This window comes from Asterias amurensis, chromosome 10 (assembly GCF_032118995.1).
Source record: "Asterias amurensis chromosome 10, ASM3211899v1".
Classification (NCBI taxonomy): Eukaryota; Metazoa; Echinodermata; class Asteroidea; order Forcipulatida; family Asteriidae; genus Asterias; species Asterias amurensis.
This window is the reverse complement of record NC_092657.1, coordinates 20,392,122-20,414,448: the sequence shown is the minus strand read 5'-3', so window position 1 is coordinate 20,414,448 and position 22,327 is coordinate 20,392,122. Positions and strand designations below refer to the sequence as shown.

The window sequence follows — 22,327 nt, the reverse complement described above, 5'->3', positions numbered from 1 at the left end:
GTGAAAACCTCAATGACCCTTGATCACGGAGCCTTTTCTGGTAGTTAATAGATGACGTCACAACTGATTGGTCTACCAGCCAAACGTGTCAGTTTTTGTTCCCCATACAGTGGAGCTATCTTTGTTTTCTATAACTCAAAGCCCACATCATGTACCACAATCACTCGGACACGGTATTATGTTTGTTTTTACCTTTGCAAAAAGGGCCTGCAGATAAAACGAGTATACACGGAAAAACAAGATAAACGTTAACAATAACTTTATTCGGTATATTTTATATATTAGTTTATTTAATTATAGATACTTAATTAATTAATTATGTATTTACTCATCTTATTATTATTATTATTTCTTTTATTTTTATGTGTGGCGAGTTCACTTATTAAAACCCTCGTAGTGTTTACAGTTAGATTAGAAATGCTTTAGATTAAAATGTTTTAACAAATTTCCGTTGATAATACTGTTCTGTATTATTACCAAATCAAACAATACAATCTTGGTGTGTAGGATTGAAAAACCTTTCTTCATTTAAACATAAGTTTAGCATTCTTTATCGAAAAATTCAGTATTTTCGTTGCACGTCTCCCGCTCTCTTCCTCTTCATGTTCATAAGCACTTTCGTCTGTTGATAGATCGCTATCGTCTTCTTGAAATTCCTCCTCCTCCTCCTCTTCATCTTCAAAATATTCATCATCAGTTGATTCATCACTATCGTCTTCACAGAATCCCTCCTTCTCCTCCTCCACTTCTTCGCTTTCATAACTCTTTTCATGTGCCGATTCACCACTATCGTCTTCAAGGAACTCCTTCTCCTCCTCATCTCCTTCATTTTCATGGCCATCATCATCTATTAGTCCATCACTATCATCATCTTCACGGTAGTCCCCTTCTTCCATCACGTCTTCATTTTCAAAATCATCATCATCTGTTGAGTCATCACTATCGTCTTCATGAAGCACTATCGTCTTCATGAGGAGGTCCTCCTCCTCCTCCTCCTCCTCCTCCTTATGATTTTGAAGGTGTTTCTTCAAATTGTTTGAAGTGGAAAACACCTTATCACAAATAGGACAAGCTTTCGATTGACCCCCGATACTGGGGTTCTTGTGTGTCTGTCGGTGTCGTTTCATATTGTCGCTACGCGAAAAGCTCTTCCCACAAATCGGACACGAGACCTTTACCTGTACGGGTCTAAGCAAAGGGTTTAGACGCTTCGACTCCATTTGTATATCAGTGAGACGATCCAAGACGAATGATATAGACTTCAAAGTGTACACCGACCACCAGAAAACTATAAATAAGTCGAACCTGTATGGGTCTTTCAAACCTAGATTAAAAGGTAACATGGGGCCCAGGTCGTTGTCAAGCTGATAAGCGAACTTGACAACGACCTGGGCCCTATGCTACCATATAATCTGAAGTTGTAAGACCCAGAGAGGTTCGACTTATTTATAGTTTTCTGGTGGTCGGTGTATACTTTGAAGCCTATATCATTCGTCTTGGATCGTCTCACAAATGGAGTCGAAGCGTCTAAACCCTTTGCTTAGACCCGTACAGGTAAAGGTCTCGTGTCCGATTTGTGGGAAGAGCTTTTCGCGTAGCGACAATATGAAACGACACCGACAGACACACAAGAACCCCAGTATCGGGGGCCAATCGAAAGCTTGTCCTATTTGTGATAAGGTGTTTTCCACTTCAAACAATTTGAAGAAACACCTTCAAAATCATAAGGAGGAGGAGGAGGAGAAGGAGGAGGAGGACCTCCTCGAAGGTGATAGTGGCGAATCCACTGAAGGGGAGGATTTTGAAGACGAGGCGGTGGAGGGGGAGGCGCTTCATGAAGACGATAGTGATGACTCAACAGATGATAATGATTTTGAAAATGAAGACGTGATGGAAGAAGGGGACTACCGTGAAGATGATGATAGTGATGGACTAATAGTTGATGATGGCTATGAAAATGAAGGAGATGAGGAGGAGGAGGAGGAGTTCCTTGAAGACGATAGTGGTGAATCGGCACATGAAAAGAGTTATGAAAGCGAAGAAGTGGAGGAGGAGGAGGAGGGATTCTGTGAAGACGATAGTGATGAATCAACTGATGATGAATATTTTGAAAATGAAGAGGAGGAGGAGGAGGAGGAATTTCAAGAAGACGATAGCGATCTATCAACAGACGAAAGTGCTTATGAACATGAAGAGGAAGAGAGCGGGAGACGTGCAACGAAAATACTGAATTTTTCGATAAAGAATGCTAAATTTATGTTTAAATGATGAAAGGTTTTTCAATCCTACACACCAAGATTGTATTGTTTGATTTGGTAATAATACAGAACAGTATTATCAACGGAAATTTGTTAAAGCATTTTAATCTAAAGCATTTCTAATCTAACTGTAAACACTACGAGGGTTTTTATAAGTGAACTCGCCACACATAAAAATAAAAGAAATAATAATAATAATAAGATGTTTAAATACAAAATTAATTAATTAAGTATCTATAATTAAATAAACTAATATATAAAATATACCGAATAAAGTTATTGTTAACGTTTATCTTGTTTTTCCGTGTATACTCGTTTTATCTGCAGGCCCTTTTTGCAAAGGTAAACACAAACATAATACCGTGTCCGAGTGATTGTGGTACATGATGTGGTCTTTGAGTTATAGAAAACAAAGATAGCTCCACTGTATGGGGAACAAGAACTGGCACGTTTGGCTGGTAGACCAATCAGTTGTGACGTCATCTATTAACTACCAGATAAGGCTCAGTGATCAAGGGTCATTGAGGTTTTCACGTAAACCATGCACCGGTCTTTTTGTTTGTACACGAAGTGAAGGCCACTGGCAATTACAGATTAGGATAGTAATTATTAGATTCTATTATGACACCATAACTCTATTTAACGTTTAATCTTTGTAGAGAACGATGGAAATATGATCGTTTGCAGAGACCTATATCCTGGATATGCACCGTAAGTTTATTAGTCCGTACAGAAACGTACGCATAGAAAATTATATGTTGTATTGCAAACTGCTTAGGCCTACCAACCAACAAACAGGGGGGGGGGTGTCAATGCAAAACAAACTAAGCATTTAATCCTTTTTCTCGATGGCTAACTCGGCTGTACCCACACTTTGGGGCTCTTATTTATGAAAAGTAGTGTAGATCACCGGTGTTGTCGTCAAAAGTTTAAATCATTGTATGTGTAATTTATATTAAAAAAAATATAAAAAAAACAACCTTGTTTGTATATCGTCGGTCTTTGGTTGCAACGCTAAATTGCTTCTGCAAAATTTGCACCCTTCGTATTTTCCAATAAAGTATTTAATTATATTCAATTATGATACTATTAATGTAATGTACACACACAATATTTAAACCACCCATGCGCGTCTCCTGCCTACCTTAGGGTGACGCTGCAAAGGCCACGCGGTACAACTCAACAAAGAAACCACCCACGCGCGACTCCTGCCTACCTTAGGGTGACGCTGCAAAGGTCACACGGTACAGACCGAGTGCTATATAAAATACATATATTTAATAAGTAAATACTCGATCCAACGTTTTGCCATCAAATGAGACATAGATATAAACATGTACAAGTAGAAACGTATCCGGACGTGTTCCATAACGAGGTGGGGCAGACATATTCGATTAAACCCAAAACGACAAAGCTGGACTGAGGACAAAGGACACCCACCATTTTATCTCGTCCGCTACGTCTTGTCGGACGTAGAGGAATCGACCCCTTTGTTTTCACTTCGTGAAAATACAAACGAGCCGTGTACGTCTCGTTTGCGCTTCGGCAAGCTCCATTTTATCTCTTCCGCTGCGTCTTGTCAGACGTAGAGGAATCGACCCCTTTGTTTTCACTTCGTGAAAATACAAACGAGACGTTAGCGTCTCGTTTGTGCTGCGTGGTATTGATTTCGGCGCTCCGTGATTTTAAAAAATCACTTTTTAAAAAATCACTCTTGCACCTCACAACTGCGGGCAAACGATAACGGTTTGCCCTCCGTTACACTGTCGTGAGACAACTAATTGCGGTGTCCTGCCCCGCCCAACATGATGCATTGCATCATGTTCACGCGTCGACCCTTCGGGCCTATCCCAATACTGCCGTGGGCCGGCCGACTCGCCACTCCGTGGCTCGCCATTGTCCCACCACTTCGTTGCAATAACCACAAACACACCCCACAATCCACCGATTGCTCAGCAACCTGGGTAGAGCAACCAAAGTGTTGCTCTACCCAAATGCGGTCGGCGTTTTCATGAATTTTCTGCGGGAGGCGCGTTGCTCTACCCAAATGCGGTCGGCGTTCCTGTGACACTACTACTCCCAACCCCAACCCTAACCCCAACCCCAACCCTAACCCTAACCCTAACCCTAACCCTAACCCTAACCCTAACCCTAACCCTAACCCTTACCCCAACCCTAACCCTAATCCTAACCCTTACCCTCACCCTAACCCTAACCCTAACCCTAACCCTTACACTCACCCTTACCCTAACCCTAACCTTAACCCTAACCCTAACCCTAACCCTAACCCTAACCCTAACCCCAACCCTAACCCTAACCCTAACCCTTAACCTCACCCTAACCCAACCCTAACCCTAACCCTAACCCTTACACTTACCCTTACCCTAACCCTAACCCTAACCCTAACCCTTACCCTAACCCTAACCCTAACTCTTTACGGTGGTCCTTTAGGTAAGCAGTTAAATAATTTCATGCCTGAGTGATGTCATTGCTCATCATCTTCATTTCGAAAACGTCACAGCAGCCAGCCTACAGTAAAAGCAAGCAGATAAACTCCGACGCTCGGTGGCTGAAGTTCATTTACACATTCAAGAAGAGAACTGAATTGCAATCGAAATATTTGTGTTCATATCCCGAGTGAAAAATAAATAAAAAATAAAAATAAACCAACTTAATTGTTGATCCCAAAATATCACATACAATGAGTAGTTGGTTTTTTTTAACCGTGGCTTTAGTATCAGCACTTTTTGGTTTGAGCCAATCCTTATGCTCACCATGCCCGTTCCAATGGATGGAGAATGGGAACTATTGCTACCGATATTTCCCTCAGAACCTCTCCTACGATAAAGCTGAGATGTTCTGTAAGCAGTTCAGCCACACTGGACATGTTGCCGAACTGGCCACAGTATCGACCCTTGGGGAACTCACATTCATCGTGGAGTACATGGACAAGATCATCACCAGTCTGCCCTCGACCGATATACCGAGACGGGTCTGGTTGAAGAATACCACCACCGAGGAAGTTATTGGTAAGTGGAAATTGTTTGCCCATAACCGAAATTGTATCTGAAAATTAGGTTTGCTATCAAAACAGTTGCTGGCATTGTAAGCACTTCATGTAATCCACCGTCTTCATAAAAATGTCAACCCTGTAAAATTTAAGGTCGATCGGCAATCTGGGTCAAAATAGCGAAAAACAGACTACATTATTGGATAGTGGAAATTGTTTACCAATAATCGAAATTGTGTCTTAAAGGCCTTGGATATTAGTGGTAATTGCTCAACATAGTTGTTAGCGTGTACAAATTTACTTATTTAAGGTACACATTGGCCGAATTGGGCTATTTTGACAAATTAGGTACGTTTTCAAGCCCGAGTCAAGCTACGCTTATATGTTCCAAAATATGCTTATGTTCCAAAAGATAAGGTTACGTTCTAAGCTACACAGCTACTCAGCTACGCTTACATTCCAGGTTTTGCTTACGTTCCTTCAAGTTACGCTATAATAACAAAAGGTACGCTTTCAATCCTAAGTCAGGTTACACTTACGTTCCATACGCAGCTACATTTACGTTCCAAAATACCCAGCTACGCTAACGTTCCAAGATATGCTTCCGTTTAAAAAAAATATGGTTACATTCTAAAAAATATGGTTACATTTAATCCAAAATACAATTAGGTTCCAGTTAAGCTATAATCAAAAGGTACGCTTTCAATCCAGAGCTGGGCTTGCAGTTCATACGCAGCTACGTTATGGTTATGTTCCAAAAGAAATGGTTACGTTTCAAGCTACTCAGCTACGCTTTTACAATCCAAGATATGTTTAGGTTCCAGTAACGCTATAATCAAACGCTTACGTTTCAAAATACATTCTCACAAGGACGCTTTTGAATCCCTCAAGATGCACCCCAACGACCCTGCAAGTTAAGTTTTTAAACGGACGTTTAATGACTTGTTTTAAGCGATAAGCAAACTATTGTGTCATCACCTTTTTCCTTTTTGCTGAAGCAAACATCTAAAATGTTGCGCGTGCAGTTTCTTTACGAGCTTAAAGCCATTATACACTTCAGGTACCGAAAAAAAAAAGTTCACAGATTTACACATAAATTACAGGGTTTACAGAAGGTAATGGTGAAAGACTTCTCTTGAAATATTGTTCCATGAAATGCTTAAATTTTTTGAGAAAACATTAAAACAATATCAATTCTCGATACCGAGAACTACGGATTTAATTTAAACACAATCACGGCGAAACGTGCGGAAACAATGGTGGGTTTTCCCGTTATTTTCTCTCGACTCCGATGACTGATTGAGCCTAACGTTTCACAGGTTTGTTATTTACATATCAGTTGTGATTCACGAAGTGTGGGCCTTGGAAATAATGTTTACCGAAAGTGTCCAATGGCTTTAATACTAAGCCAAGTATGACTGTCGGCCGTTACAAAATGGATTATGTGTTTTGCTCAAATGAGTCTATAACTTAAAAAAAGTGTGAAAAATGTTGTGTAGCTATTGATATATGGTACCTCTTCCGGTTGACCCGGAAGTTAAGGTTAAGAATGGGTCACGGTAACTTTAGGCTGATCGCCAATGCCAAGGTGTCTATAACTGAAAAAAGTGTCAAAATCGGTTGTGTAGTTCCTGAGATATTGTAGTCCCACTTTCGGTTGACCCGGAAGTAGAGGTCATGGTGGCATGGTTAGTTTGTAACTATAAGCGCTCGTCTCTCATCGGTTCGATTCCCGGCCGGGGTCATGAGTTCAGTTGTGCGTTGATTCTCTGCTGTGCCACGAGGGTTTTCCAGACCATCCGGTTTTCCTCCCTCGGAAAAAAAAAATCAACTTAAATCAACGAAATAAAATAAAAAATTGGTTGTACACTTCTTTATAAATGGTCCCTATTCCGGTTGACTTGGAAGTATAGGTCAACATGGGGTCACGGTATTTCAAAATTAATCTCCAATACCCAAGTAGCCTATAACTTAAACACAAATGAAAATTGGTTCTGTGGTTCTTGAGTACAGGTCAACATGGGGTAACGATTTTTCATAGGAGTCTATAACTGAAAACAAGTTTAAAAATCGGTTTTATGGTTCTTGAAATATTTTCAAACTTCCGGTTGACCCGGAAGTACAGGTCAACATGGGGTAACGATTTTTCATAGGAGTCTATAACTGAAAACAAGTTTGAAAATCGGTCGTATGGTTTTTGAGATATCGTTGATTCTCTGCTGTGCCACGAGGGTTTTCCAGACCATCCGGTTTTCCTCCCTCGGGGAAAAAAATCTAATACTTTCGATCTCTGGCTGACTGTGCTCCGTGGTCATAACTGGTTGATGTGCCTGGCAGCCAAGGGCGCCCTTGAATGCCAGCTTCTCAAAGAAGTGTAGCCGCGTCCTTCGCATTTCAGCTCTTAGCTGCGAGTATTGGATTATTCCCCCCCCCCAATTATTTTTTTTAAATGGCGTCACAGTTTTCAAACTTAACATCTAATGCAAAGGAATCAATAACTGAACAAAGTTTTACAATCGATTGAATAGCTCTTGAGATATGGTCCCACTTCAGTTAACCCGGAAGTAGAGGTCAACGGGGTCACGGTTTTTCAAAGTTAATACTTTAATGCCTAAGGAGATTATAACTTGTAACAAGTTTGAAAAACAGTTGTGTAATTCTTGAGACATGATCCCACTACCGGTTAAATAAGGGAACCTTACCCATGTGTTTTTTCATTGCCTGATAATCAACCAAACGGTCGTTGCACTGAAAGACCATGTGGTGACTTTTATTGAACTCCAATCCAGCGAACTTTTCAAGACCACTTCTTAATTTCGATCGCCATTGTTTTGTTTCCCACTCAGTAGTTCAAATCCAGCCAACCAATAATTGGTAGATAATTGTGAATGTCCTGTAGTTATTATTAACTCAGTTTCAGACGTATGTATGTACTTTAATTAGACTCTCTTGGTTTGCTCCTTCGTTAACGGGGGAATGAACAAGCACCAAATGAGATCCGCTATCTTTGGTTGACATGATGCAACCATTCTTTCTCCATAAGATGATCAGAGCAAACAAATTGAAACGTCGAGTTGAAAACAACGGTTCTTTTCAGATCCACCCCAACTCATTAGAGATAGTCATTACATGGTGCTAATACCGCAAACCTTTCTATTTAGTTATTTGTGCATTATAACTGAGTAAATTATTTAATTAATTTAAGCTAATAACATTTCGCCAGTATTGCAAGACCTAAGCTTTAATAATGTAGGATTTTACTCTTAACAATACTTAGCCAAGTTTGACTTATGGTCGTTTACAAAATGCCCTGGTTAAAGGCAGACGACACTATTGGTAATTACTCAAAACAATTATTATCATAAAACCTTACTTGGTGACGAGTTATGGTGAGAGGTTGATAGTATAAAACAGTGTGAAAACGCCTCCCTCTGAAGTGAGATAGTTTTCGAGAAAGAAGTCATTTTCCACACATTTGATATCGAGACCTTAGATTTAGAATTTGAGGTCTCGAAATCAATATTATCTCGCAACTTCGACGACCAACTGAGCTTGAAATTTTCACAGGTTTGTATTTGTATGCATATGTTGAGATACACTAAGTGAGAAAACTGGTCTTTGACAATTACCTATAGTGTCCAGTGTCTTTAAACTCATGGGCTTTTGACGGTTGGAATAAATGCTAACAACTAGACATAAGGTGTTCGTGAACAAACACAAAGCAGTTTGTGTTATTTTGCTTGGATTATGTGTTTCAATGTCCAATGAGTCTATAACTGAAAACAAGTTTGAAAAATGTTGTGTAGTTCTTGGTATAATTATGGTACCTCTTCCGGTTGACCCGGAAATAAAGGTTAACATTGGGTCACGGTAACTTAAGGCTGATCTCCAATGCCAAAGGTGTCTATAACTGAAAAAAAGTGTCAAAATCGGAAGTGTAGTTCTTGAGTTAAAGTCCCACTTTCGGTTGACCCGGAAGTACAGGTGAACATGGCGTCACAGTTTTCAAACTTAATATCTAATGCCAAGGAGTCTATAACTAAAAAAGGTTTTACAATCGGTTGTGTAACTCTTTAGAATTGGTCCCACTTCGGTTCACCCGGAAGTAGAGGTCAACATTGGGTCACGTTTTTTTCTAAGTTAATACTTAAAGGCAGTGGACACTATTGGCAATATTACTCAAAATAATTATTACCCTAAAATCTTACTTGATAACGAGTAATGGGGAGAGGTTGACAGTACAAAACATTGTGAGAAACGGCTCCCTCTGAAGTGACGTAGTTTTTGAGAAAGAAGTAATTTTGACTTCGAGACCTCAAGTTTAGAATTTGAGGTCTCGAAATCCAGCATCTGAAAGCACACAACTTCGTGTGACAAGGGTGTTTTTTCTTTCATCGTTATTACGCAACTCAGACGACCAACCAAGCTCAAATTTTCACAGGTTTGTTATTTTATGCGTATGTTGAGATACCACGTGAGAAGACTGGTCTTTGACAATTACCAATAGTGTCCAGTGTCTTTAAGGCCTAAGGAGTCCATAACTGTTACAAAGTTTGAAAAACAGTTGTGTAATTCTTGAGACATGGTCCCTACCGGTTGAGTTGGCAATATCAAACCCGTGTGTTTTTTATTGCCTGATAATCAACTAAACCAAACGGTCGTTGCACTGAAAAACCATGTGGTGACTCTTATTGAACTCCAATCCAGCGAACTTTTCAAGGCCACTTCTTAATTTCGGTCGCCATTGTTTTGTTTCCCACTCAGTAGTTCAAATCCAGCCAACCAATAATTGGTAGATAATTGTGAATGTCCTGTAGTTATTATTAACTCAGTCTCAGACGTATGTATGGACTTTAATTAGACGCTTTTGATTTTCTCCTTCGTAACGGGGGAATGAACAAGCACCAAATGAGATCCGCTATCTTTGGTTGACATGATGCAACCGTTCTTCTCCAGAAGACGATCAGAGCATACTGATCGAAACGTCGAGTTGAAACCAACGGTTCTTTTCAGAACCACCCTAACTCATTAGAGATAGCCATTATACATGGTCTTACCGCAAACCTTTCTATATCATTCTTTGTGCATTATAACTATTTTTTTAATTAATTAAAGCTAATAACATTTCGCCAGTATTGCAAAACCTAAGCTTTCAAGACAATGGACACTATTAGTAATGTCAAAGACCAGTCTTCTCACTTGGTGTATCTCAACATATGCACAAACCTGTGAAAATTTGAGCTCGATTGGTCGTCGGGGTTGCGAGATAACTATGAAAGACAAACTACCCTTGTCACACGAAGTTGTGTGCTTTCAGATGCTTGAGTTTGAGACCTCAAATTCTAAACTTGAGGTCTCGAAATCAAATTCGTGGAAAAGTACTTTATTCTCGAAAACTACTTCATTTCAGAGGGAGCCGTTTCTCACAATGTTTTATACTATCAACCTCTCCCCATTACTTGTTACCAAGTAAAGGTTTTGTGCTAATAATTATTTTGAGTAATTACCAAGAGTGTCCACTGCCTTTAATAGCGGTTACGAGCACCAATGCACACTCTGGTGTTTCTGATCATCAGAGTGTAGGTTCGAATCCCCCAGCCGTGACACTTGTGTCCTTAAGCAAGACACGTAACCTTTACTTCGTCCTTCGGATGGGACGTAAAGTCGTTGGTCTCATGTGTTGTGTAACGCATGCAAAACAACCCAGTGCACTTATCGAAAAGAGAAGGGGTTCGCCCCGGTGTTCCTGGTTGTGGCTGCTGTATGCGTCGTAGCATCTTGTAAGGTATCTTTCTGACAGTTTGTTTTATACGCAACGCCTTGAGTACCTTGCTAGGTAGACACGTGCGCTATATAAGACTTTGATGTTATTATTATTATTATTATTATTATTATTATTATTATTATTATTATTACTATTACTATTACTATTACTATTACTATTACTATTACTATTACTATTACTATTACTATTACTATTACTATTACTATTACTATTACTATTACTATTACTATTACTATTACTATTACTGGCACTGGCACTGGCACTGGCACTGGCACTGGCACTGGCACTGGCACTGGCACTGGCACTGGCACTGGCACTGGCACTGGCACTGGCACTGGCACTGGCACTGGCACTGGCACTGGCACTGGCACTGGCACTGGCACTGGCACTGGCACTGGCACTGGCACTGGCACTGGCACTGGCACTGGCACTGGCACTGGCACTGGCACTGGCACTGGCACTGGCACTGGCACTGGCACTGGCACTGGCACTGGCACTGGCACTGGCACTGGCACTGGCACTGGCACTGGCACTGGCACTGGCACTGGCACTGGCACTGGCACTGGCACTGGCACTGGCACTGGCACTGGCACTGGCACTGGCACTGGCACTGGCACTGGCACTGGCACTGGCACTGGCACTGGCACTGGCACTGGCACTGGCACTGGCACTGGCACTGGCACTGGCACTGGCACTGGCACTGGCACTGGCACTGGCACTGGCACTGGCACTGGCACTGGCACTGGCACTGGCACTGGCACTGGCACTGGCACTGGCACTGGCACTGGCACTGGCACTGGCACTGGCACTGGCACTGGCACTGGCACTGGCACTGGCACTGGCACTGGCACTGGCACTGGCACTGGCACTGGCACTGGCACTGGCACTGGCACTGGCACTGGCACTGGCACTGGCACTGGCACTGGCACTGGCACTGGCACTGGCACTGGCACTGGCACTGGCACTGGCACTGGCACTGGCACTGGCACTGGCACTGGCACTGGCACTGGCACTGGCACTGGCACTGGCACTGGCACTGGCACTGGCACTGGCACTGGCACTGGCACTGGCACTGGCACTGGCACTGGCACTGGCACTGGCACTGGCACTGGCACTGGCACTGGCACTGGCACTGGCACTGGCACTGGCACTGGCACTGGCACTGGCACTGGCACTGGCACTGGCACTGTTACTGTTACTGTTACTGTTACTGTTACTGTTACTGTTACTGTTACTGTTACTGTTACTGTTACTGTTACTGTTACTGTTACTGTTACTGTTACTGTTACTGTTACTGTTACTGTTACTGTTACTGTTACTGTTACTGTTACTGTTACTGTTACTGTTACTGTTACTGTTACTGTTACTGTTACTGTTACTGTTACTGTTACTGTTACTGTTACTGTTACTGTTACTGTTACTGTTACTGTTATTGTTATTGTTATTGTTATTGTTATTGTTATTGTTATTGTTATTATACTGGAGATCAATGGTGCATGCTCAGAATTAAGTAAATAATGGAAATTTACCTGGTAAGTCTGCTGCCACCTAGCGTTCCAAAGTCATCCATTAAAGTGAAATTGGAAACAAGATGGTCTTCAGTTGCAATTCAAATGACGTTTAAAATTTAAATAAAAATTATATAAAACGCTCATGAGTTATATTTTTATTTTGTTATGCAGATATTATTCCGATTCTTGACCGAACCCTGGGTCCTACGAAGAGCCACGTCTCGTCATGTGACTCCGTTCCAATAAGTGGTGACGGGTTCCAACTCGGCGGAAACACCAGTTTGATTAAAATAGTTCCTGCTCCTGACGTCCTTGATCACGCAAGCACTGTCTATGCTAAAACAGGTTCATTCTTAAACATTGGTGACTTTAAAGACACCTGTATCTCTGACCCGGGTCTCTGTGAATCTATGACGTGGTCTTTATGGCTCAAGATAGATACGTCATCGGGCTTTACTGGCATCCGTTACTACATCACCTCAGGGGGACAATCATCAAAGTCCAGGGGTATTGCTTTCTATATCTCAAGCAACATGTTTAAGTATCTTATCCATACATCGACACGTAGTTACCGTAAGGCATACGACAAATCAAAGATACCCCTAAACAAATGGTTTCACCTGGCTTTAACTATTGACATCGGCAATGTGACGGTTGATGGCGCTCTTCAGTTATTCGTTGACGGTGTACTAATCGCGAGTACTTCATCTTCCAGTTCTGATATAAGCGTTTCTGATAGTTTAACGAAGCTCTACTTAGGCACATCCAACGCAGCCATACGAGCTATCGATTATACTAAATATGGTGGCTCTGCTTCTTACAGTCATCTGACGGTTTTTGACAGTCTTCTCACCCAACAGCAGATACATAACCTTTACTCTTGTGGAACACGCGGTGAGTAAATAAATAGCTAGCATGTGTGTATTGGCCCTTTTAAGATGTTTATAGGTGTTTTTCTTGTGTTTGCTTTCATTTTATTAGGTACATTTTTTGTGGCTGTTTTATATAATTATTAGTTAACCTTCGTTTACAGTCATCTGACGGTTTTTGACGGTCTTCTCACCTAACAACAGATACATAACGTTTACTCTTGTGGGTCGTGCAGTGAGTAAAAACAACTAGCAAATAACCTTCAACTAACAAGCAGAACCTTCTTGAATCTTCATGAATCTTCTTGAACCTTCTTGAACCTTATTAAACCTTTTTGAATTTTCTTGAACCTTCTTGAAATTTCAGAACCTTCTTGAAACTTCTTGAACTTTATTGAACCTTCATGGACCTAGATTGAACCTTCCTGAATCTTTGTGAACCTTCTTGATCCTTCTTGAACCTTATTGAACCTTCTTGAACGTTCTTGGACCTTCTTGAACCTTCTTGGACCTTCTTGAACCTTCTTGAACCTTATTGAACCTTCTTGAACCTTCTTGGACCTTCTTGAACCTTCTTGGACCTTCTTGAATCTTCTTGAACCTTGAAAGAAAAAAGGGACTATCATGATATCGGACATGGGACAGGAAAATATTATACTGAATGGGGGAGGGGGAATCAATCCAATGCAGCGGTAAAGAACCCCAAAGGGGACCCGCGCGAAACTGGAAATTATATGAGTCATGGGCAAACAGTGGTTAGCAAAGAACAATGCCAATGAATGGGATCGCGGGGACGGGAGGCAAGGAGGCATGGGTTAACCATGGGCCGGGGCAGGGAAGGAGCACACGGTTGGACAATATACAATACAATACAATACAATGGGTTTTTATATCGCCATTTCATTTAGACCACAGCGCTTTAAACGAACAATAGCAATGCAGATAATACAACAAATGAATAATAAAGCAATAAACAGACACTAAGGAAAAAGATGTTTTTTAAGTGCTTTCTTGAAAATAGGCAGTGAAATTGAGGTGCGTATTGTGATGGGAAGATGGTTCCACAGTCCTGGAGCGGCTAAGGAAAATGATTTAGATGCAGCGGATTGAAGAGATTTGCTGCTCGGTTTATTTTCAGCAAGACGGGTTTTGTCTGATGCTTAGCGAAGCCCAGCCCTAGTTTGAATGTGGAAAGAAAAACAAGATGAAAGATATGCTGGTGCAAGTCCATTTAAGCATTTATACACATGCACCAATATTTTGAATTGAATGCGCTCTTTCACCGGGAGCCAATGTAGCTTTTTGAGAAAAGGAGTTGCATGGTCATGTTTAGACGCACAAAATATTAGTTTGGCAGCCCAATTCTGAAGATGTTGAAGTCTATTAATTTGAGTTGTGTTCGCTCCAAGTAAAAGTGCGTTGCCATAGTCCAATCGTGAAAGAACAAGAGACCTTGTAACACTGCTACATGTGTCAACGTCCAGAAACCTTCTTATACGTGTAATGTTACGCAGATGGTATGACACAGACCTAGACAATGATGTTATTTGTGAATACATAGACATAAGATTGTCAAAGACAATGCCAAGGTTCCGAACAGTTTTAGTGGGTGTGATAATTTCATCTCCAATATGCAGTTGAACACTGGGCATGAGGCGATTGAAATGAGGTGAGGTTGCAACAAAGAACTCGGTTTTATTGTTGTTTAGTTTCAACATATTTTCAGTCATCCAGGATTTTAATTCTACAATGCACTTTGTGAGCGCCTGTAAGGCAGACTGAATAGATGATGAATCCGAAGGTGTGAAACTGGTATAAATCTGAATATCATCAGCATAGATGTGATAGAGTAGATTGTTCCCCTTGATGATTCTACCAATGGGAATGGTGTAAATGGTAAAGGATTTCGGTCCAACAATTGATCCTTGCGGCAATCCATAAAGCATATCGTGTGAGGCTGAATAAGTATTGTCTATCAAAACCTGTGTTGTTCTACCACTGAAGTAAGACTTAAACCACTCAAGAGCTGTCCCTGTAATGCCAATCTCACATTCTAATCTGTTGAAAAGGACATTGTGATTAACAGTGTCGAATGCGGCACTTAGGTCTAAAAGCACCAGGAACACGCCCTTCTGATTGTGGATCATGCCCATGATATCACTTTTGACTTTCAGTAGTGCGGTTTCAGTACTATGAGACACACAATAAGCTGACTGAAATTCCTCACCCAAACCGTTTTTAACAATGTGATCATTGATGTTGTTGACCACATGTTTCTCTATCAGCTTAGATAAGAACTTGATGTTAGCGACAGGACGATAGTTCTTGAGTTCGTCTGGATTCAGTGACCGCTTCTTAATGAGAGGGTTGAGTACAGTATGCTTTAGAATACTTGGGAAAATGCCTGTAGTGAGAGACTTATTTATGATGCGTGTTAAAACCGGTAGAAATATGGAAACATTATTTTTAAGAAACCAAGTGGGTACAGGATCCAATATACAACTTTTTGTGGCAGCTTTGTTAACAAGCTTAATAACATCTTCTTCAGACACTTGACTGAATTCAGGTAGTTTACATGCTACACAAACATTGTAGGAATCACCACACGTTACACTTGATTGAACATGTTTCATACTAGAATAAATGTTAGCAACCTTCTCTTGGAAATACACTGCAAAGTCATTACTTAAATCTTGTGCACACTCATATGCGGGTAACACTTTACTTGTATTATTCAAGAGCCCATTAACAATTTTAAACACAGTCTTTGTATCAGAAGCAGATTGCAGCTTTTCCGAAATATGCTGCTTTTTAGCTTCCTCTATCCTGCAATTGACTGTTCTGTTTTGTTCAATATAAAGCTGGTGATGAACTTCTAGAGGAGTCTTGCGCCACTTCTTTTCACACTTTCGTCGAATTCTGCGAGCTTCGTGTATGTTTGAGTTATACCAGGGTTGTCTAATTCTTGTTTTACGAGTTTTCATAGAGACAGGGGCAAAATGGTCCAAGGAATTGATTGTGCACTCTTCAAATGCCTCCGTCAGACAATCGATATTATCAACTCCAGCTAAAATGTTGTTAAACTTCAATTTCAACTCTTTCTGAAAATTGGCTGTATCAATTGTGCGAAAGTTCCGATTAGTAGTAACTTGTTTTGGGTTTTCTGCTTTGTCCAGCATGAGCTGAAAATCAACAACATGGTGATCTGAAAGCCTAACACCAACTGTACAGGCCATGATGAGATTGTCTTCAGGTCGAGACAGGACCAAGTCCAGTGTATGGCCACATATATGGGTTGCCCCATGAACAAATTGTTGAAAACCAGCACTCTCAGCAGTTTCCAGAAAACGGGTGACGTCTGTTTTCTCCGGGCAATCGACATGAATGTTGAAGTCTCCCAACAGGACGACTTTGCCGGCTAGCGAGTTCACGCATATTAGAAAGTTCGCAAAGTCATCAAGAAACTGTGAAGTCTTCAAACCATTACTTCTGGATGGGGGAGGTCTGTAGAGCAGGATATAGTAGATCTTGCGTCCTGTGTTTGAAATGATTGTGTACTCAAAAGTAGCAGATTTGAAATTGATTGGTATAATCTGAAACTTTAGGGGGCATCTGTACAAGACACCAATTCCACCATAGTTATCGGAATCTCTCGGAACATTGATGAACATATAGCCTGGAGGGCAGAGTTCCCCAATAATAACATTATCAGAGTCATTCAGCCAGGTCTCTGTTAGAAATAATGCGTCAATCCCCTTGTCTAGCACATACTCAGAACAGCTGATTGTCTTATTTCTTACTGAATGCGCATTCCACAAACTAAATTTAAGGAAATGTGAAATGTCAACAGATCTATTACGATGCTTACGGATCCCTGCACGCACTCCTCTATGAGTTGAAGGTTTGGATTGTATTCCGAGAGACGTTATGTTCAACCATGTACTTAAGGGCACAGTCAGTGTTCCAGTGTTCATATTCATCAACTGAGTCCTGCTGTATGCAATTTTTTGATGAGACGATATAGGATTGCGATTATGATTGTCATTGTTATCATGATCAGGTCCCGGATTAGGATTAACGTCACCAGCAAATAATAATTGAAGTTGGAACGAGGCGGAGGAGTTAGGATAGTATAATATACGAGTGCCAAGATACTTCTGATGTACAAGCCTGCCGTTGCTAGGGAAAACTTCAATACTATACTTGAATTGGTGAACCACTCCATGGTCGCATGCAGTAGTACATAGCCCAAGACAGACCCAAGCAAGTAGGGTGTAGTACTTCCCTGATCCCATTGTTCATCTATTGTCCATTCAATTGTTGTATAGGTTGGACGGTCTATTGATCACATTGTGTCCATGGGTGAGTAAAATGCCCATTGACATGTACATGTAGTTTGCTATATGTTACTCACAGGTTGAATGTCAAAAACCAAAGATCCATCCAATACTCCATCAGCCAGGACAGCAGAAATCAAAGAGTCTTACAGATATTGTCACTGATGTAAAAGCATTATGTTTTACACAGTTTGAAGTGCAAAACCCACCAAGAAAAGGTAGAAAAGATTACTTAAACAGGAGCAATGCTATTGCCGTGGCAGCCTGTGTGGCGCACCTCTCATCTCTTGGACAGGGAATTGGAGGGAAATGAACGGGGCTGGTGAGGGGGGGGGAAGGGACTTGAAGATAATAAAAGGACAGGTTGATAATAAACTGAACGGGAACAAAATCAACGAAACGGGATGTAAACGGGACTGGAAAAGAACCACTATCGGGACCCGGTGGAAACTGGAAAATATGGATGGGATCGACAACTGATGCCGAAACGGAAAAAAAGACGAACAAGTATATACGATTGCACAAAGCACTAAGATTCGTCTTAACTTGGGATTGGTGGTTTGCCACAGTGATTTGTATTGTGACCCTGCCCAGTCACTTTAACCCTCCCCCGTACACAACGCTACACTTGCAGCATTTAAACGTAGAGCTTTCTAGCGGGGTTGCCGCGCGAAGCGCGGTATGCAGCTAGTGTTCAACAAAGGTGTGGGGAGAGCAAACCACGCTCATGGAGATCATCCAACGTTTGGTCCACGATTGGTCCACGATTGGTCATGACACTCTTGGCCACTTTTCCATCGAAGTAGAAGTGGGGTCTATGTCTGAACGGGGTCGTAGTGCTGTGTGAACGGGATATTAGGGAGTTAACTCCGGGGTAAAACGTTTTTGGGGTTTTTCGTGAGACGACCGTGTTACTGAATTTGGATAGTGAGAACGTTTGCTGATGGGAAGGCGTTGGGATTTTCAAACAATTTGAAGTTAAATTTTGTTTTCTCACAAGTTGATGATTTGTTTACAGATTGGGAGTTACAAGTGCGTCATCTAATTATGAAAAGCAACCTGGAGTACGAGTGCACGGTTAGCGACCCATCTGGGCCCATAATTACGTGGAGTCTGTATCACAAACAAACCGATAGTTGGGAGAATTTAGACACTTCGGGAGATGGCTACACGATCCAATCAGCGAATGTATCTACGTGTGTAGTTCGCTCCACATTGGTGATGAGTTCAAGTCAAGTCAATCCGACGGCCGTTGCATGTACAGCTCAGGCTGGGTCAAACAGTGCCACTGCCTTGATCTATAATGGTAAGTATCAACTTTGAAAGCAATTACTCGACACGCCCGCACTCCTATGGACAATTTCCGGACATTTGGGTCAAGCCTTTATCCCCCGGCAACGACCCTGGTTTTGAAACGGCCGTGAAAGAACTCGTCGCGACACTTTTATTCCCTTATATATCACTCAGTGAGGCTCGAGGCCAGTAGTCCAGTGTAAAGAATAAGCCCTAAGGCAGTTTTCAATGCAACTTAGTTCAAGATACACATTTATTTCCGTAATTCCATGAAGAAAAAAATGTGTATATATATATTTATAAGTAACAGCAGATTTGTATTAAAAAGAGTATGGAATGTTTTTAAAAAGTAGAAGCTTGTAACAAACAGACATTGAAAACCAAACCCAGACAGTCATGTAAACAAAAGGAAAGGCGAACATAAGACATGACAGCTAGATCTAATTATATCTAATATAATCTTATCTACTCTGGAATACATTGATGTCATATGACCAGATAGACAAGAGCAGAAGCAATACAAAACACATTTTAGCGTTAATTTACCTGGACGTTACGTTTTATCAATACAGGAGATGGGATGTTCAGCTTGAGCGACCAATTACATGGGCCTACTGGTAAGTGCTTGTAATCAACATCGAGCATACTTAAAGGGACAAACGAATACTGAATTGGTAAGAAACAAAAATCGTGAAGAACGCAAATTTACATAAAACTTACACAGTCTAATGATGATGATAGTCGAAAACACCCCTAGAAATATATCTGTCTAAAATGTCATATTGATGAGATATAAATAATCTTGCTTTGCGTTTGGTGTTTATCGCTCATTGAGCGTTAAATCGATGCAATGCAAAATGTTTGTAAATCAGTTTTTCACTATTCTGTCGTGACGCAGATGGCGGATCGATCTCAAACTTGTGGGATTGTCAGTACAAAAAGTGCTTACATTGCCAGCAACTGTTTTGTTAACAGAAACCACTTCTGTAATGTTTATCTAGGGGCAGTGGACACTATAATTATGTTGGTATAAATTACTCAAACAATTTGTTAACATAAAAACTTACTTGGTAACGAGTAATGGGGAGAAGTTGATAGTATAAAATATTGTGAGAAACGGCTACCTCTAAAGTGAAATAGTTTCGAGAAAGAAGTAATTTTCCACGAATGTGATTTCGAGACCTCAGAATTAGAGTTTGAGGTCTCAAAATCAAGCAACTGAAGCACAGAACATTGCGTGATAAGGGTGTTTTTTCTTACATAGTTATTTCACAACTTCGACGACCAATTGAGCTCAAACTTTCACAGCTTTGAAATATGTTGGGATTTCACCAAGTGAGAAGACTAGTCTTTGACATTATAGTGTCTAGTGTCTTTAAAGACACTGGACACCTTTGGTAATTGTCATACTGACCAGTCTTCTCACCCGGTGTATCTTAAACAATGCACAAAATAATAAACCTGTGAAAATTCGAGCTCAATTACTGGTCGTCGAAGTTGTGTGATAAAAATGGAAGAAAAAATACCCTTGTCGCACAAGTTGTGTGCTTTCTGCTTTCAGATGCTTGAATTCGAGACCTCAGCTGGGGGTCTCGAACTCATTTTTCAAATGTTTTTCTCAAAAAGTACTTCAAAGGGAGCCGTTTCTCACATTGTTTTATACCTGCAAAAACCTGAGAAAACATTACAACAATATTAATTATCGATATTGAGAATTAAACACAGTCATGTAATGACACGGCGAAACGTGCGGAAACAAGGGTGGGTTTTCCAGTTATTTTCTCCCGACTCCTATGACCGATTGAGCCTAAATTTTCACAGGTTTGTTATTTTATGTATAAGTTGTGGTACACGAAGAGTGGGCCTTGGACAATACTGTTTACCGAAAGTGTCCAATGGTTTTAGCAACAACTTAAACTGTTTTATTAACAACTTGACAGAGTTACCAAATACGGAAAGTTTTATTGTCTTGAAGACACTGGACACAATTGGTAATTGTCAAACACCAGTATTCTCACTTAATGTATCTCAACATATATGCATAAAATATTAAGCCCGTAAAAATTTGACCTCAATCGGTCGTCGAAGTTGCGAGTTAAAAAATAAACAAACAAATCCAACAAGGTAGTTTCTGGCAGTGTTAGATAGAAATAAAAGACTTCTGGCTAGACTTGTTTGTATTATTTTAGTGAGAAATTACCTCTTTCAAAAATCTATGCCACTTAAAAGGGAGCCGTTTCTTCAAATGTTTTAAAACTATCAACAGCTCTACAATGCTCGATATAAACTTTTTTTAGTAATTAAAAACACGTACCTTCCCTTTAATAGTTCAATATTTATGTCCACTATCTGTTCTTTCGTTTAATCCTGCAGGGATATCTCTTTTGGCAGAGGGTAGTTTAGTCAACTACACCCTTAATGGTTGTCAGCAAGATGGCGCCAGCATGATGGATAACTCGACATCTCCCTTTATCTGTGAGATACCTGATAAAATACATTGAACAATAGACCAGTGACGTAAGCTTTCAAAAGACACTGGACACCTTTGGTAATTGTCAAAGACCAATCTTCGCACTTGGTATATCTTAATATACGCACAAAATTACAAAAAAGTGAACAATTGAACTCGAAGTTGCGATATAATAATGGGAGAAAAAACGCCCGTGTCACACGAAGTTGTTTAGTTTCAGATGCTTGATTTCGGGACATCGCCATCTCATTCTGAGGTCCCGAAATCAAATGCAAATTTCTTTTTTTCTCGAAAACCACATTACTTCGGAGGGAGCCGTTTCTCAAAATGTTGTATACTTTCAACAGCTCTCCATTGCTAGTTACAAACTAAGTTTTTTATGATAACATTGAGTAATTACCAACGAGTGTACAGTGCCTTTAAATTCATCACTCACTGACTGTTCATGTGACATTGAAACTTGGCTGGTAACCTTGTTCTAGTAAATCAGTTGTGTTAGTGCTTTAAGTTTTTTGTTTTAGGATTTGGGTACTATTTGTAACACAAAACACGATGTCCACAGTTCTTTTAGAAATATGTAAAACAAGTCACGAAAATAATTGTTGTCGCAGTAGACTAACATTATTTTAGCAAGTGAAACGTATTTTCGTGACTTTGTTTTGCCAGACTTGTCACGAGAACTCGCACTCGGGAATCCATCACACCCATTCTTAAGGATCTACATTGGCTACCAATACGGGCTGGAATTGATTTTAAAGGTTTGGGTCTGAATAAATCAATTAAACCCTTTCTGA

General features: G+C 40.7%; 1 protein-coding gene across 1 annotated transcript; it reads left to right on the top strand.

The window, feature by feature from the left end:
* Nucleotides 1-4,959: 4,959 nt before the first annotated feature.
* On the top strand, nt 4,960-22,290 carry LOC139943302 (uncharacterized). Its single transcript, XM_071940125.1, has 5 exons — nt 4,960-5,287; nt 12,736-13,458; nt 18,789-19,076; nt 19,636-19,680; nt 21,437-22,290. The coding sequence occupies exons 1-5, from the start codon at nt 4,960-4,962 to the stop codon at nt 21,562-21,564; spliced, it is 1,512 nt and encodes a 503-aa protein (XP_071796226.1). The 3' UTR covers nt 21,565-22,290.
* Nucleotides 22,291-22,327: the final 37 nt, after the last annotated feature.

What these genes read in the sequence shown, in the direction of transcription:
- LOC139943302 (XM_071940125.1), top strand. Translation starts at nt 4,960, where the DNA reads ATGAGTAGTTGGTTTTTTTTAACCGTGGCTTTAGTATCAGCACTTTTT. An exon ending in TTACTCTTGTGGAACACGCG is followed by an intron (nt 13,459 to 18,788) that starts GTGAGTAAATAA and finishes ATTTGTTTACAG; the next exon opens with ATTGGGAGTTACAAGTGCGT. An exon ending in CACTGCCTTGATCTATAATG is followed by an intron (nt 19,077 to 19,635) that starts GTAAGTATCAAC and finishes TTATCAATACAG; the next exon opens with GAGATGGGATGTTCAGCTTG.